This window comes from Gastrolobium bilobum, unplaced genomic scaffold (assembly GCF_033153095.1).
Source record: "Gastrolobium bilobum isolate Gb01-03AN ecotype WA unplaced genomic scaffold, APGP_CSIRO_Gbil_v1 utg6296, whole genome shotgun sequence".
NCBI lineage: Eukaryota > Viridiplantae > Streptophyta > Magnoliopsida > Fabales > Fabaceae > Gastrolobium > Gastrolobium bilobum.
In genome coordinates, this window is record NW_026897150.1 from 125,520 (window position 1) to 141,036 (window position 15,517).

At 35.9% G+C, this 15,517-nt stretch overlaps 2 protein-coding genes across 2 annotated transcripts in view; both read left to right on the plus strand.

Annotated features, from left to right (window-relative positions):
* The window catches only part of LOC133304532 (uncharacterized), an 83,829-nt gene extending 78,928 nt beyond the window's left edge, over positions 1-4,901 (plus strand). Inside the window, 4 exon segments of the mRNA XM_061504582.1 lie at positions 3,230-3,313; positions 3,841-3,984; positions 4,426-4,624; positions 4,627-4,901. Coding sequence (XP_061360566.1) covers positions 3,230-3,313; positions 3,841-3,984; positions 4,426-4,624; positions 4,627-4,667 — 468 coding nt within the window. The 3' untranslated portion in view covers positions 4,668-4,901.
* A 1,938-nt stretch (positions 4,902-6,839) lies between these two features.
* On the plus strand, positions 6,840-7,314 carry LOC133304530 (uncharacterized). Its single transcript, XM_061504579.1, has one exon. It carries the CDS (start codon positions 6,860-6,862, stop codon positions 7,184-7,186), a length of 327 nt encoding a protein of 108 aa, XP_061360563.1. The 5' UTR covers positions 6,840-6,859; the 3' UTR covers positions 7,187-7,314.
* Positions 7,315-15,517: the final 8,203 nt, after the last annotated feature.

Sequence of the window (15,517 nt, forward strand, 5' to 3'; positions counted from 1 at the left end):
GCGTCGCAAAACTATGCCTCTTGTCGACTCGATTGCTGACTCATCGCCCACTACTGTTGCTTCTTCCTCTCCGGATCCTTCACCAGAGGCTCTTCCCATTGCTCAAAGAAAAGGTACCCGTACTACTCGTAACCCTTATCCTCTTTATACTTTTTTGAGCTATGACCGTCTTTCTTCACCTCATTTCACCTTTGTTTCTAGTCTTTCTTCTATTTCTATTCCTAAGACCACAGGTGAAGCACTTTCCCATCCAGGGTGGCGCCAAGCGATGCTTGATGAGATGACTGCACTTCATTCCAATGGCACTTGGGACCTTGTTTCTGCTCCTCCACAGAAGTCTACAGTTGGTTGTCGCTGGGTGTTTACTGTGAAAGTTGGACCTGATGGCCATGTTGATCGACTCAAGGCCCGCCTAGTTGCAAAGGGTTTTACTCATATTCGGCCTTGATTATAGCGATACATTCTCTCCGGTCGCTAAGATGGCGTCAGTTCGCCTATTTCTTGCTCTTGCTGCTATTCGTCACTGGCCACTCCTTCAACTTGACATCAAAAATGCCTTTCTTCATGGTGATTTACAAGAAGAAGTTTATATGGAGCAACCACCGGGTTTTGTTGCTCAGGGGGAGTCTGGGAAGGTGTGTCGTCTTCGCAAATCCTTATATGGTCTCAAGCAGTCTCCTCGAGCATGGTTCAGTCGCTTCAGTTCTGCTGTTCAGGAGTTTGGCTTAATTCGCAGTAAAGTTGACCACTCTGTGTTTTATAGGATCACATCTCCTGATAAGTGCATCTATTTGTTAGTCTATGTTGATGACATCATCCTCACCGGGAGTGATCAAGTTAGAATTTGTCAGTTAAAACAGTATTTATTCAGTCAATTTCAGACTAAGGACCTCGGAAAGCTGCGTTACTTCTTGGGAATTGAGGTAGCACAATCTAGATAGGGCATTTCTATCTGTCAAAGGAAGTATGCCTTGGATATCCTAGAAGAGACTGGTATGTTGGCGTGTAAGCCAGTTGACACACCCATGGATCCTACTATCAAATTACTACCCGGACAAGGAGAACCATTATCTGATCCTGGACGTTATCGGAGGTTGATTGGGAAGCTCAATTATCTCACTGTGACTAGGCCGGACATTTCTTTTGCTGTTAGTGTCGCTAGTCAGTTTCTTGATTCTCCGTGTGATTCTCATTGGGATGCTGCTGTTAGGATCCTTCGTTACATCAAAGGAGCACCAGGGAAAGGTTTATTATATTCAGATCAGGGAAATACAAAAATTTGTGGTTATTCAGATGCCGATTGGGCAGGATCACCCTCGGATAGGCGCTCTACTTCAGGCTATTGTGTTTTCTTTGGAGGAAACCTGATTTCTTGGAAAAGTAAGAAACAAACTGTTGTTACCCGATCTAGTGCAGAGGCCGAGTATCGTGCAATGGGAGTTGCTACCTGCGAGCTAATCCGGTTAAAGCAGTTGATTCAGGAGCTCCATCTTTGTGAACAGAAAAAACCCATGACTCTCATTTGTGACAATCAAGTTGCACTACATATATCCTCTAATCGTGTATTTCATGAGAGAACCAAACATATAGAGATCGATTGTCATTTCATTCGAGAAAAGATTCAGTCAGGAGAAATCAAAACGGAATTTGTCAACTCCAATGATCAACTCGCGGATGTCTTCACTAAAGCTCTTAGGGGTCCTCGGGTTGAATATATTTGTGGCAAGCTGGGTGCTTACAATATATATGCTCCAGCTTGAGGGGGACTGTTAGAATAGTTGTAAAAATAGTTCAGTATATATATAGTCCCACATCGTATGAGCTCAACCTATTAGGTCTTTTAGTCTCTTTAAATAGAGAGCTCTTGTACATTGTAATACACTATGTGATTATTCAATATACAATTATTCTTTAATCTTAAGTGGATCCAATCCCCAAAGGGAAGCCCATACCATAGACTATTGGCCAAAGAACAAGTAGGCATACCAGCCTTCCGTGCACCCCGTACACAAGGGCCACTCAATGAATCACCCATCAACTGAGTGTCCAATGGAACTCCTCACAGCAACCTCTTCGAATACATCTCCTTCAGGGATAGTCTATAATACACTGATGGCCAATAACCCACACAATCAACCTATTTCCTCAGGTTATATTATCAAACACTTCATCACAACATTCAATATATAAAACATAATTCACATTACTAGGAGGATTCAACTTGATGGGTGGAATGATCAACATGTTGAAGAGTTGTTTGGAATACTGCATGACAAAGGAAGATGAGACTTTAGTAGAAAAATGCTCAATGAAAAATTCCTAGCTGGCGAATATAGAGAGCAAGAACAAAAACTTACTCCAAGTTCAAGAAAAACATTTGGAAGCTCCAAATAGGAAGAAAATGTAAGAGACTAGAGACCTAATAAACTTCGAAATTAAATTGTTAAAGGCTTGTGTGAGTCATAGCCAACATAAGTTACCATTGGAATGATTGTTGATGGGAAGAGATGTCAACACTTGAATGATTCATCCGTGGGGGAAGAAGTCACCACCAGAATGATTGTCGGTGGACAGGGAAGTCATTGCCGGTATGATTAACCACCAGAATGATCATCGTGAGAAGAGACCGGCAGGACTAACACCTTCCAGCTTTCTCCCCTCAATAATGTGCAAGCATTGGAAAAGAGCCAAAAAATAGCCAAAACAATGACAAACTGGAGATAACCACCACAAACTATGCAAAGAAACAGCCCAAACATGTCATTCTTGACAGAGAGAAGGAAAACATATCGGATTCAACCACCAAACATGGAAAAACTGCAACCAAGGGAGCCAAACAGCCATTGGAAGGTGGCATACAGGAGCGAAGGGGGATGAATCTAACTAGAAACGACTAGGGAAGACAATGGGAGGTGAAGGTGGCCGGAAAAGGGGCAACACATGCTCCCACATGCATGAGACTTGTAACAAGATTCTCGTGTAAATTGATGTGATACAAACGACAAAGCGCTAACCCTTATTTTATTTTATTTTTATTTTTTTTCTAGACATTCTAACAAATTTCACGAAGAGGCATGATAATATTAAGGATATTGACTAATTATATTAATGACTTCAGTTTTTCATGTGCATTTATATATTTATGCATAACAAAGGGAATATTTATTCTTTCAGTTCTTCCATCTTGATTTGGTCGTCGGTTACTAATTACATATGTGGCATGCTGCAGTTATACATTGAAGGATATATCCAAGCCATGTTGGATACAGTTTATAGACAAGAATACCTTAGAGTCAGAGTTATTGACAATCAGGTAGTTGTTGAGCTAAATTTACATATAGTTGGACAAGTATGCATGAAAGATTATCTTGCAGGCTAGACATTATCTGGAAAAAATTGCATTTCTTGGCTTGGAGAGAACACTAGTACATTCTTTTGAATGGAACTTCAACAATAGAACCTTGTTTTAAGAATGATGTTCACGTATATGTTGTACCATGATGTAATGGTTTGATTTTAATACCGAAAAGCATAAAAATAGGGAAGTTATTGAACAAAATATTTTAAACTATGCACGAAGGACATCTTCTTAAGGGGGTTTCTGTTTCTGACCTGCATAGAGATTTGCCTGCCATTGTGCATTTCTAACTCTTGCTTTTTGATTTGCTGGTTCTTTGTATTTTCTCTTTTATTAGTTTTATGGTGGAGGACATCTTATATTCCCTATCTCTGTAATTCATTGCTGGCTTAGAGAATTCCTTTTTCTATTAAAAAAATGAAAAGTAAATTATGCCCTTTGCTGTATGGTTGTGATGGAGTCCTCTTCTTATGCATGTTTAGGTTATCCTGAAAAACCTACCTCCAAATCATTCTCTTATCAATGAGATCACGGATCGTGTTAAGGAGTTCCTTGTGAGTAAGGCATTGCTAAAAGGAGATCCCTCAACTACATCCCACCCTTTACGCCGCCTTCGTGGAGAAAGCGTATGTTCTATTCTTGTTAGCTTGCCTCTTTTATCTTATTATTTCAACTTTTTTTTCTCTCTTTAGTATCGCTATGTGACATTACCATCTTTTATCACAGTAATAATTTTTCATGATTATGATGATGGCTCACCTTTATTCTCTACTTTACATTTAACGCATCCTGGTCTCTTCTTATGTGGGTTTATATATCTATGATCTTGTGCTAAAGCTTCCCAAACTAATATTTCTCTTCATGCCTGGAATGCACTAGTTTAGTTTGGAGGTGCTTCAAATTCACACATGATGTTAACGTTGTAAGTTTATTTCATATTGAGTGCTTGACTTGTTTCTGAAAAGGGAAACCGGAATGCTTCTTGATAGACAATCACTACTGGCATAATCTTGAAGTAGTCTTCTCAATTATATATCAAGTCATTGATTCAGGGATATTTGTGGCAGGAATGGAAAATAGGACCAACGGTCTTGACATTGTGCGAACATCTTTTTGTTAGCTTCGCAATACGCATACTGCGAAAGCAGGCTAATAAGTTTATATTCAGCATAAAGTGGAAAAAGCAGTCAGAGGTTGACAGTCATGCAGATGTGCCTGCAAACTCTAATCAAGAAGCGCAGAAAGTGAATTTCATTCGAAAATGGGGCATCGGCAAATTTGTCTTGTCTGGTTTGTTGGCATATATTGACGGGCGTCTGTGTCGTAGTATTCCCAATCCTGTAGCACGAAGAGTAGTTAGTGGTTTTTTATTGAGTTACATTGATCAAAATGTTGATGAATAAATTCTACAATTGTCATTATTTAGGTTAAAAGGAAATAGGATGTAATGGATTAAGTCCCGTTTGTGGCTTGACATGAGCTAGCTCAGCATGTGCATGAGAATATACGTAACATACTTGCATTAGTTTTATGTTCAAATTCAATAGCCTATCTTTCTGTAGTATAAAGCGTCCTACCTCTGGAGGTGTGAGTTCGCTGGTTTCAGATCGAGCAATATGTTTTAATCCATCCTTCTTTTTGGTACATGAGAAAGTTATCATTTTACACGAGTAAGTTATCTCATACTTTTTTCACATTGAAAATTGTGCCACAATTTGTTTTTTAATGGGTGGTGGGCTTCATCATATTATGTCTATAGTAGAAGATATTTATCTCCTATAATATAAGAAAAATAGAATTCATAAATTCAATCATGTTTTTATATGCGTAACTATAGTACTAATAAGGATCTTACTTTATGTATATAAGAAAAAAAGGATCTTACTTTTCCCTAAACTGTACGCAATCGAAACTCTTACCAAATAGTTTCGTCAACTCCATCAATATGAGAAGTATTATAATTTTAGTATTGGAAATTGATGCACGGGAGCATCTTGATGATCTAAATAGGGACCCTGTTTATATGTACTTACATCATTGTATGGACGGAAGTTGATCACCCAGCGAAATGGTATATCTTTTAGTTATGTACTCTATGCTCTTTTTTTCATTCTTCATCTCTAGTCAATGTTTGCGATTGTCATAGAGATGACAAGCATTTCAAACTTCCAATTTTTTAAACGACAAAGTAGGATTTGAAATTTAAAATTATATATATCGTAGCTGTGTTGCTTGCGCTGATGTTAAAATGTAAAGTGCAAGAAGCATAAAGATACGAGGACAGCCCTCGGTTTACTTGAAAACAACTTACCTGCCCATTGTTTTTCTTCTCTGTTGTCACTTTCGAAGAGTTATCAACCATCCTTTCAAGTAACCTTCAATTATAGCTCGTGCACCCTACCTCTATCGTTGTATGTTATCGGATAATTTATTTTCCGTTTTTGACTAATAGATGAGGCTAATCTTAGTTTTCTTCCTCAAATCAATTTTGAAAATGTATACACAAAATATTTACTATGTTGTAGCCACTAGGATTCAAACTTATGTCACGAGGATAACATAACCATGATTCAAAAGTTGCACCTAGTGAGGATCGAGAACCTCTATCATGGAGATAAAAATCATAGTATTTAATCATGAGGCTACATTAGATTGTTAATTAACTTGCACCATTTAAAATATTTATTATGTAATTGAGTATAAAATTTTTATTTTATATATATCCGGGTCATGCGATTCAATCAATGACCTAGTAACTCTGTATCCTGACCAATTCAATTAACAGTTCGGATTTAATAATATTTACTTTTATACTTATACCTTTCTTTTTCACAAATCTTCACATCATTTGTTTCTTATACGCAGTTACTGTAATATAGAAATCTATTAGCATGTTTTTACTTCACATATTAAACTTTTGTGTGCGAATCAATTCATAAAATAATGTTTCAATTTCAATAACTAAGCGATTTAAAATTGAATCGTTACTATTCTCTGTTCTTTCGATAAAATGTTGACAGAAAATAAATAAGTAAAAAATAAGTAAACAGTGCATTGTTGACGGCTTGACGCTTCTAACTCAAAGCAAATGCATCAGTTCTGTAGCAAATTACATAATGAAATATTTGTTCACCATAATTAAGCCACGTGGGGAAAAATGAAAATTTTCATCATGTATATGACACATACCGCTTAACAAAGCCATCTGACTCTCTCTGGTGGTTTCACGGTGTCAATCCTTCTGCCACGCCGCTTTTTGTCGCTTCCCCCGTTTTTCCGGTTGCAACCCTTGTTTGAGAAAAACAACAGGCTCCTCGAAAGAAAGCGAAACCACTTATTACTAGCAAAACTCAAAACCAAAATTTTCATATTAAAAAAAGGTTATTATGTAAACCACTTATTTCCGTTTGTGTCACTATATATATGTGAACCTCCTTTGTCATTTCCATTCTCCAATAGGTTGTAACACCATTCTGATTTTCAAACAAAAAAGATAGAGAAATGGCTTTCACGATTTCTAGAGCTCAATCAGCTTTGCCAGGGAGCGAGAAGGAGAACCTTGATGCCTTACAGTACAAGCTTAAGAACTCTGCAACAGTTGGTGATGGTGGCATCTCAAGCCAGCTCCACTTGAAGTCTTCGTTGTCTTCCGAATCCTCTTCTCAAAACTTGGACAAACATGTTGTCCTCCGACGCATCCGGCAACGCAAGACCTACAACAAAGCCAAAAGCGCAGTTGAAACTCTATTGGGCAACTCAGAAGCCAATACAGCCTCTGCCCAAGAACAACAGTGGCTCCAACATGGTGACATTTTTTCTGCTCCTTAACTATAAAAATAATCACTCCCTACCCACCTATTAAAATAGCCTCAGATGACTCTTATGTCATTATGCTTTGAATACAATGTTCAATTGGTATATTGAGTGTGGAAAAGTACTAAACTTTGCTAGTGTATCTCAGGTTACGAAACCTGTACTACTTCAGTTTGATCCGGCGAATTAATTTTTATTTTGTGCCTCGAGAAATTTGGCTCAAATCTTAAATAGCATCTGCTTCACTTGCAACAAAATCTGTTATGTATAACGTAGCTTTTTGTTCCCTTTGTTTGTTTCATATTTCCGGGAGGAAACTGCAGATAAACCTCTTATTTGGAAAAATCGAATAAGTTTGTTGTTGCTTATAAAATGTAACTAGTGGTAACACCCGTGCTTTTCACGGATTATGAACAAATAACTGCATGATGCATAGAATCTTCAATACTTGACACAAAAAATGTATATCTTATAAACAAATATTAAATATGTTTCAACAAATAAATGTAAAATGTTTAGAATTTTATTAATTAAAAATATGAATATAATTCTGTGAAGCCCTTGATATGATTATCTTAAAGAACAAAAAATAATTGGTACCTGTCCGTTGGACAAGACTACGTATTTTGTCTAGATTAAATAAAGGTAATTTCTCAATTTAGTAATTTGTATATCTGGTTCAATTTTTTATTTATAGTTACATTTTCACCCAAGAAGTATGTATCATAAGAATGATTATAATTTTATACCCATAACTGTGAGTAGCCAGTGTCATGCGCGGGGAAAATAGGAAAATTTTGAAGACTCATCTTTTACGATTTTTAGTAACGTGTTCCTAGAGGATATGTTATCTATTCTCCTAGTGGGCATTTTAAAAAATATATGAATATATAAATAAAATGAAATGATATGCACCCAAAACAAATATAACTATAATTTAATCATTGCATTATAAGAGAATATCTCTATCAAGAGCTGAAGTGATTTAAAATAAGTTTTTCTTTAGTTTTTAGCTTAAAAAAATGTATCATAAAAGCCTCTAAGGAGATGCTTATTGATTCCCTAACCAAGGAACATAAACCCATAGTCTTTATAAAATATGTTGAGAATATGGGTATTGTAAGGTCCTTTGATGTATCTGATTTGAGGGAGTAATTACTTATGTTTGCATTTATTACATTTGACTAACGTAATTTTGACTTGATGAATTTGTGCTCATGTTAAACATTTTATATCATTATAAATGCAATTATTATTGAGCAGTTCTTCTACTGTATTTATCTCAAGATGTATTGGAGTTCATATTTCTAATAAAATGAACTGTTACTTTGTATTGATTCATTAGCATTTCTTATATACATTGTTACTCTACATCAGAAACAAGGATTACAACTAAAAGAGAGCAACTGAAAATGAAACTCAACTAACTACTCTATAGCTGTAAAAATAGAAAGGCCAGGTGGCATTAACAGAAAAGCCAGGAGGCATTGAATGAACTAACTATACTAAGCCTTGAGTTGAGTCTTGGGCTTGAGTCGAGTCTTGTGCGCTGATACCCCCCACAAACTGGGCTATGAATGTCATGAATACCCAGTTTGGAGAGAAGTTTCCGTAACAGCATTGGAGGAAGAGGTTTCGTAAAAAAATCTACTAACTGAGCATCAGATGAAATTGGTAACAAATGCAACCGACCAGAATGAATTTTCTCACGAGTTACATGGCAATCAATTTCAATATGCTTTGATTTTTCATGGAATATAGGATTATGGACAAGAGAAATAGCAGATATGCTGTCACAATACACTGTTGCAGGGCGAGTCCAGGGGATGCCTAAGTCTCGAAGAAGGAATTGTAGCCACTGTAATTCACAAGTTAAACTGGCTAAGGCAGGGTATTCGGCTTCAGAAGATGATCGAGATATCGTAGCCTATTTCTTAGAGCGCCAAGAAACTAACGAAGATCCTAAGTAAACACAGTAGCCTGTGATTGATTTTCGAGATTCAGGACATGACCCCCAATTAGAATCAGCAAAGGCACGAAGGCTGATATCACTTGATGCACAGAAGAATAATCCAGCAGCTGGAGATCCTTTCAAGTAACGCAATACACGATGAGCTGCTTGCAAATGGATATCCATTGGCTTAGATACAAATTGACTGAGACGATTAACTGAGAAAGAGATGTCTGAGCAAGTGGTTGTGAGATAAAGCAGTTTTCTTATTAATTGTCTGTAAGCAGTAGGATCAGCAAGAGTTGTGAAGAATCCATAGGAGCGGAGACAGGTTTAGATCCAAGGAACCCGGTTTCTGCTAAAATTTCTAGCGTGTATTTCCTATGATTGATAATGAGACCAGTTGAAGAATGAGCGATTTCTGGGCCAAGGAAATATCGAAGAGAACCAAGGTCCTTGATTTTAAATTGAGCATCCAAGTAGCCTTTGATTTGTGTGATTTCATTGAGATCATTGCCACATAATACTATATCATCAACATAAATCAGCAAGGCTGTAAATGAAGATCCCCGAGAAACAGTAAATAATGAATGATCAAAAGTAGATTGGTTGTAACCAAGAGATAACAGTGCCATTGAAAGTTTGGAATGCCACTGACAGCTGGCCTGCTTGAGACCATACAGGGACTTTTGTAGACGGCAAACCTGATTTGGTCGAGAGCAAGGAAGTCCAGGAGGTGGAACCATGTACACTTCCTCATGGAGATCACCATGAAGGAAGGCATTGTTCACATCAAGTTGTTGAAGATGCCATCCTTTAGCTACTGCCACTGAGAGAAGGACCCGAATGGTAGAAACTTTGGCAACAGGTGAGAATGTGTCAAAATAGTCAACACCTTCAAGTTGAGTGAATCCTTTTGCTACCAAACGTGCCTTGTACCTCTCTATGGAACCATCCGCATGGTATTTGATTTTAAAGACCCATTTGCAGCCAATGAGATTCTTACCAGGTGGCAAGTCAACAAGGGACCAAGTTTTATTGTGCTCAAGTGCTGCTAGTTCAGATTTCATTGCTTAGAGCCACTGTGGATGTTTACTGGCTTGGGTATAAGTCTGAGGCTCAATATTAATAGAAACATTAAGGCAAAAATGTTTATACATGGGAGAACATTGTGAGTAAGATAAAACTTGAGATAAAGGATATAAGGTGGAAGAAGGAAGAGAAGATGTACCTGACTGAGACTGATTTATCTAGGCAGCAAGTAGCCCAACATGATAGTCTTGAAGATAATGTGGGGCTTGTCTAGTTCTGGTTGATCTTCGAAGAGGATTCTCTGGTATGGTATTTGCTAGTGGTACTTGAGTAGTTGGATTAAAGCCAGTGGTATGGTAGGATTTGGTGGAGGGGCAAGGGTTGGTGGAAGGTCATAAGTGGGTAAAGGTGTGGAAATGGAAGGTGTGTTAATGTCATGAAAGGGAAAAATTTCTTCAAAAAATACGACATTACTTGAAGTGTGAATTTGATGAGTAAGTAAGTCATATACAGTGTAACCTTTAGTTCCTGGTTTATAACCAATGAAAGCACATTTGTGGAATATAGGTGAGAATTTTGAGCGATGAGCAGATATGGTTGAAGCAAAATATAGGCAACCAAATACACGTAAATGATCAAAGGTGGGTGGAGTGCCATGTAAGGTTTGCTATGGAGTTGAATTGTTCAGTAAGGGTGTGGGTAGCATGCAAAATGGTATATGGCCAAAGAGATGATGGGAGTTTGGCTTGAAAGAAGAGGGAACGGGCCACATTCAGTAAGTGCTGATGTTTCCTCTCCACACCACCATTTTGCTGTGGTGTTTCTACACATGTGGTTTGATGAATAATACCTTTTCTAAGGTAAAAATATTTCATTACGAACTCACTGCCATTGTCACTTCTAATGACTTTGAGGGAGGTGTTAAATTGGTTTTCAATAAGGGCAACAAAGTTATGGATATGTTGTCGAGTTTTACCTTTAGCTTTCATAAGGATTACCCAAGTGAACTTTGAGAAATCGTCCACTAATGTTAAGAAATATTTTTCACCATGAATTGAAGGCAAGGAGCATGGCCCCCAAATATCAGCATGCAGTAAGTCAAATGGTTTATTTGATTTTGTATGGCTAGGTACAAATTGTAATTTCTTCTGTTTAGCTAGGAAACATACATCGCAAGGGTTTATAGAATTTTTAAAAGAAATATGTGGAAAACAAGTGGACATCTGCTGCATTACTTGTTGAGAAGCATAGCCAAGTCGACGATGCCATAAGATTGCAGCTTTGTCATTATTATTTGACTTTGAGACAACATTGCAGTGAGTACATGCTTGATGGTTTGGTCTTTTGGTGTCTTCAGAGACTATCACATATAGGCTATTTTGTTGCTCATCTAAACCAGTATTCATTCTGGTATGGGGCTGTTGTAGAAAACAAGAGGAACCGTGGAATATTAGTGAACAATTGGTATTCTGCAAGAGTTTGCTAACATAAACCAAATTAACAGAAAAATTGGGAACATATAATACATTTGAAAGGGTTAAATGAGGAAAAATGTGAATTGTTCCAGAATGTGTTGCCAATACATAATGGCCATCTGGTAACATAACAGAAATGGGTTTGATTTTCTGTAGGAATGAAATTTTAGATAATTCATGAGATTTATGATCAGTGGCTCATGTATCAAGAAGCCACTTGATTTGAGATTTACCTGGTTGGTTCAAAAGATTGGATGTATCTGCTTCTACCTGTGCGGCAGAAACTTGAACAAGGTTTAAGTAATGTGCATTGATATTGGTATCTTGTGTTTGTGTTTGTAGGAGGTTCAGTATTTGTTGGTATTGGTCATGTGATAAGGTGGGAGGATTGTTTGTGGCTTGTTGAGAATTTTCTTGGTTAATGCCTTTATATGAGACTTCAACATAATGAGCATTATGATTGAATCTACTTCTGTATCCTGGTGGAAAACCATACTTATGAAAGCAGGTTTCCACTGTGTGGTTTGTCCGGTCACAGTGTGTGTAGAGCTTACCACCATTGTTTGGTCCTCTTCCAAAGATATTGCCACGGCCGCGTCCTCGTCCATAAGTGTCTGCTCTATGGAAAACTTGAGTAGCAGAGTTAGCAAATGCATTAGTTGTATTTGTAGATGATTCAAGAACATTTCCTCCTTGTAACTGTCTTTCTTGTTGACTTACCATGGAGAAAACTCGATTCACATTTGGAAGGGGATCAATTAACATAATTTGTGACCTCACCTGTGAATATTGATCATTCAAGCCTCTTAAAAATCTGATCACGTAATCACTCTCTCTGTATGTTCTTGGAAGTGTAACAACTCCACAAGTACAAGGAATATCGCATCTATAGCTTGGCAATGGCCTCAGGTTCTCAAGTTCATCCCAAAGGATCTTCAATTGAGTGAAGTATTCACTTACACTCCTTTCACCTTGCTGCAGTTTGAATAAATCTTCCTGCAGATCTGAAACTCGAAATATATCGGATTGAGCAAAACGGTCTTGCAAATCTCTCCAGACATCATAAGCTCTTTCATTCCAGATAATTATTTATGTTATTATAGTGGCCACAGTTGTTCAATCTGAGAGTTATTTTCAAAATAAATTTTAAAATAAATAAAACTTAATTAATATTATTAGGAGAATGTTAGAAATTTTTGGGTGTTATGATTTGTTTTCTAAAATAGGTTGAATGGATGATCTAACATTTTTCCTATAAGCCCACATAATTATGTGATCTATTGTAGTTTGCTGGAAGTCTAGAACCTATACATATATATATATATATATATATATATATATATATATATATGTATATATATATGTATATATAAGAAAAAATATTTCTACAGTCACTTTAGATAATGTTATCTAGAGCTAGCCCAAAAATTACGTCGTTTTGATTAATAAAGGGTGTTTATGTAATTTTAGATAAATTAATGAAGGGTGTTTCAGTAAAATGTATATGATAAAAAAAAAAAAACTACGGGAACACCCTTCATTAATTCACCTAAAATTACAGAAACATCCTTCACTAATCAAAAAGACGTAGTTTTTAGGGTAGCTGTAGATAACATTATCTAAAGTGGTTGTAGAAATATTTACCATATATATATATATATATATATAGGGTATCAAGGATTATGGAGAGGTACAATCATACTACAATCATACATGCTTCTAACACATGTTAAAATGTTAACATAAAGCTCAAATAAATAACAGACTTTCATTCTCTAGACTGCGAATACCTCGCAGTCTATATATATATATATATATATATATATATATATATATATATATATATATAGGGTAAATCTTTCTACAACTACTTTAGATAACATTATCTACTACTATTCCTTTTTAACTAAGTCTGACTAGTTCGACATAGTCATAACAATAAAGTTGTTCTTTTTTTTTCTCTCATCAGACATTGTCGACTGATGTGGCGGAGAGAGAAAATACAATTTGTATATCTTACTTGTCAGATATAAATATATATGGGAATAACATCTATCATTTTAAAGGATATAAGCTTATATCATTTTAGATCCTAACCGTTGATTTTCGTCCATCAACGGTTATAATTTATTGGATCAAAATTATTAATTAATTAATAATAAATTTGGCCCATTAAGTTTGACCAAATAGATTATAACCGTTGATGGACGAAAATCAACGGTTAAGATCTAAAATGATATAAATTTATATCCTTTAAAAGGATAGATGTTTTTCTCAATATATATATGTGTGTGTATGTTAGTGTGTGTTAGGTTCTTGTGTAGGGCCTAATGGGCCAAACATCTATTATGAATGGATATTGGGTTACAAACTTTTATTTAACATTGCAGAATCTTTTTTCAGCTCCAAACTTTATCGCTATGATCTGCTCCATTAAAATGTCAGATCCTATTGAGAGGAGAATCAGGAGATTAAAGGGAAGACTCTGTCCTGGCCTACATTATTGTGTACGCCCTTTTTGTGAGATTAGTTCAATTTTTTCTGCCTATTCAAGAAATTTAAGAAATTTTGTAAGTATTGAGGAGGAGCTACTTCACTGAAAATAGTAGGTTCATGACAAGAGAAAAATCGAAAAAATAATTATAGGCTGAAAGGCAATATGAATAGCGTTTGGTACAGGAGAAATTTTTATTTGTTCGGGAATCTCGATTTTCAAAAATATGATTTTTACATTCAGTTTACGATAATATCTGAAAATTTAAAATTTTAAAAATTTCAGTTTCCTGGGAATCCGGAAAAAATCTGTGTACCAAACGGCCCCTAAGGGTGTGTTTGGTTTGAGGTTTTTGAGGAGATTGATAGGCAAATGTGAAGTGAGGAAATTGGGTGCCCATGTTTGGTTGAGAGAGGTTCCACATTTATCTACCTAAATGAGTATGCTAGCAAACCATTTTGTCTATCATTTTGGGAAGAGATGGCCGGCCAAAAAAACCCTTTTCATATGTGGTATTTGCGGTTAACTATGTATTTGGTTTAGTGGGTGTAATAAGCAAACAACCAACTTACCCTATGTTGCGAGCGTAGTTCAATGTTTTAATATTTTAATATTGTAATGTTGCTATCTACTTTTGATTCTTATAAAAGACAAATAATTTATTATTATTTTAGCAAACACCATCTTTTGTTTATGTCCATGCATTACTATCCGTAATTCATCTTTTTTTTTCTTTTTCCTTTTTTTATAAAGAAAAAAACAAACACATTTGAATACCTTAGCTGTTCGTTTTAATTCACGGCCGTTTTTATAATTGATTCATTTTTGAAAAATAAGGTTATTTTCGTAATAGCACATTTTTTTCCATCTATATTTTATCAAAAGTCAAACATAGACTTTACAAAAGTTACCTAATTTCTCCGGTAAAATTTTTCCCAACCAAACAACTATTTTTACATTTTCCTATCAAACTCACCTCCCAACCATTTTCCTACTAATCACATTTTCTTATGATTCATAAAAATTTATCTTCAACCAAACGCCCCCTAGAGATGAAATTCTTCACCCTTACTTGTTTGACTTTTTCTTCCTTAAAACTACTTCAGCTTGCTTATCATCATAGTCTGACAAAAAAGTTTGTCTGCAAATGAATTATAGCCTCTAAAATATTTGTCGAAACAATGATCAATAATGCATATTAGCACAAAGGAGAAAGGTAGTCATAATTCTAATAAGTTGTAATCATTTGAAAAATGTTGTTTGGAAGCAATCCTGCATCTCCATTTGATTCCCACTCGTAGGGATGATCAAAATATCCAAAAGATTCAAACTAATACATAACCAAAAAAATTGGTTTTATATTAAACTGTATTTTATTTTTTAAAACCATTATT

Bases quoted from the DNA above. Each gene is read 5' to 3' on its own strand.
- LOC133304530 (XM_061504579.1), top strand. From the start codon at position 6,860: ATGGCTTTCACGATTTCTAGAGCTCAATCAGCTTTGCCAGGGAGCGAG.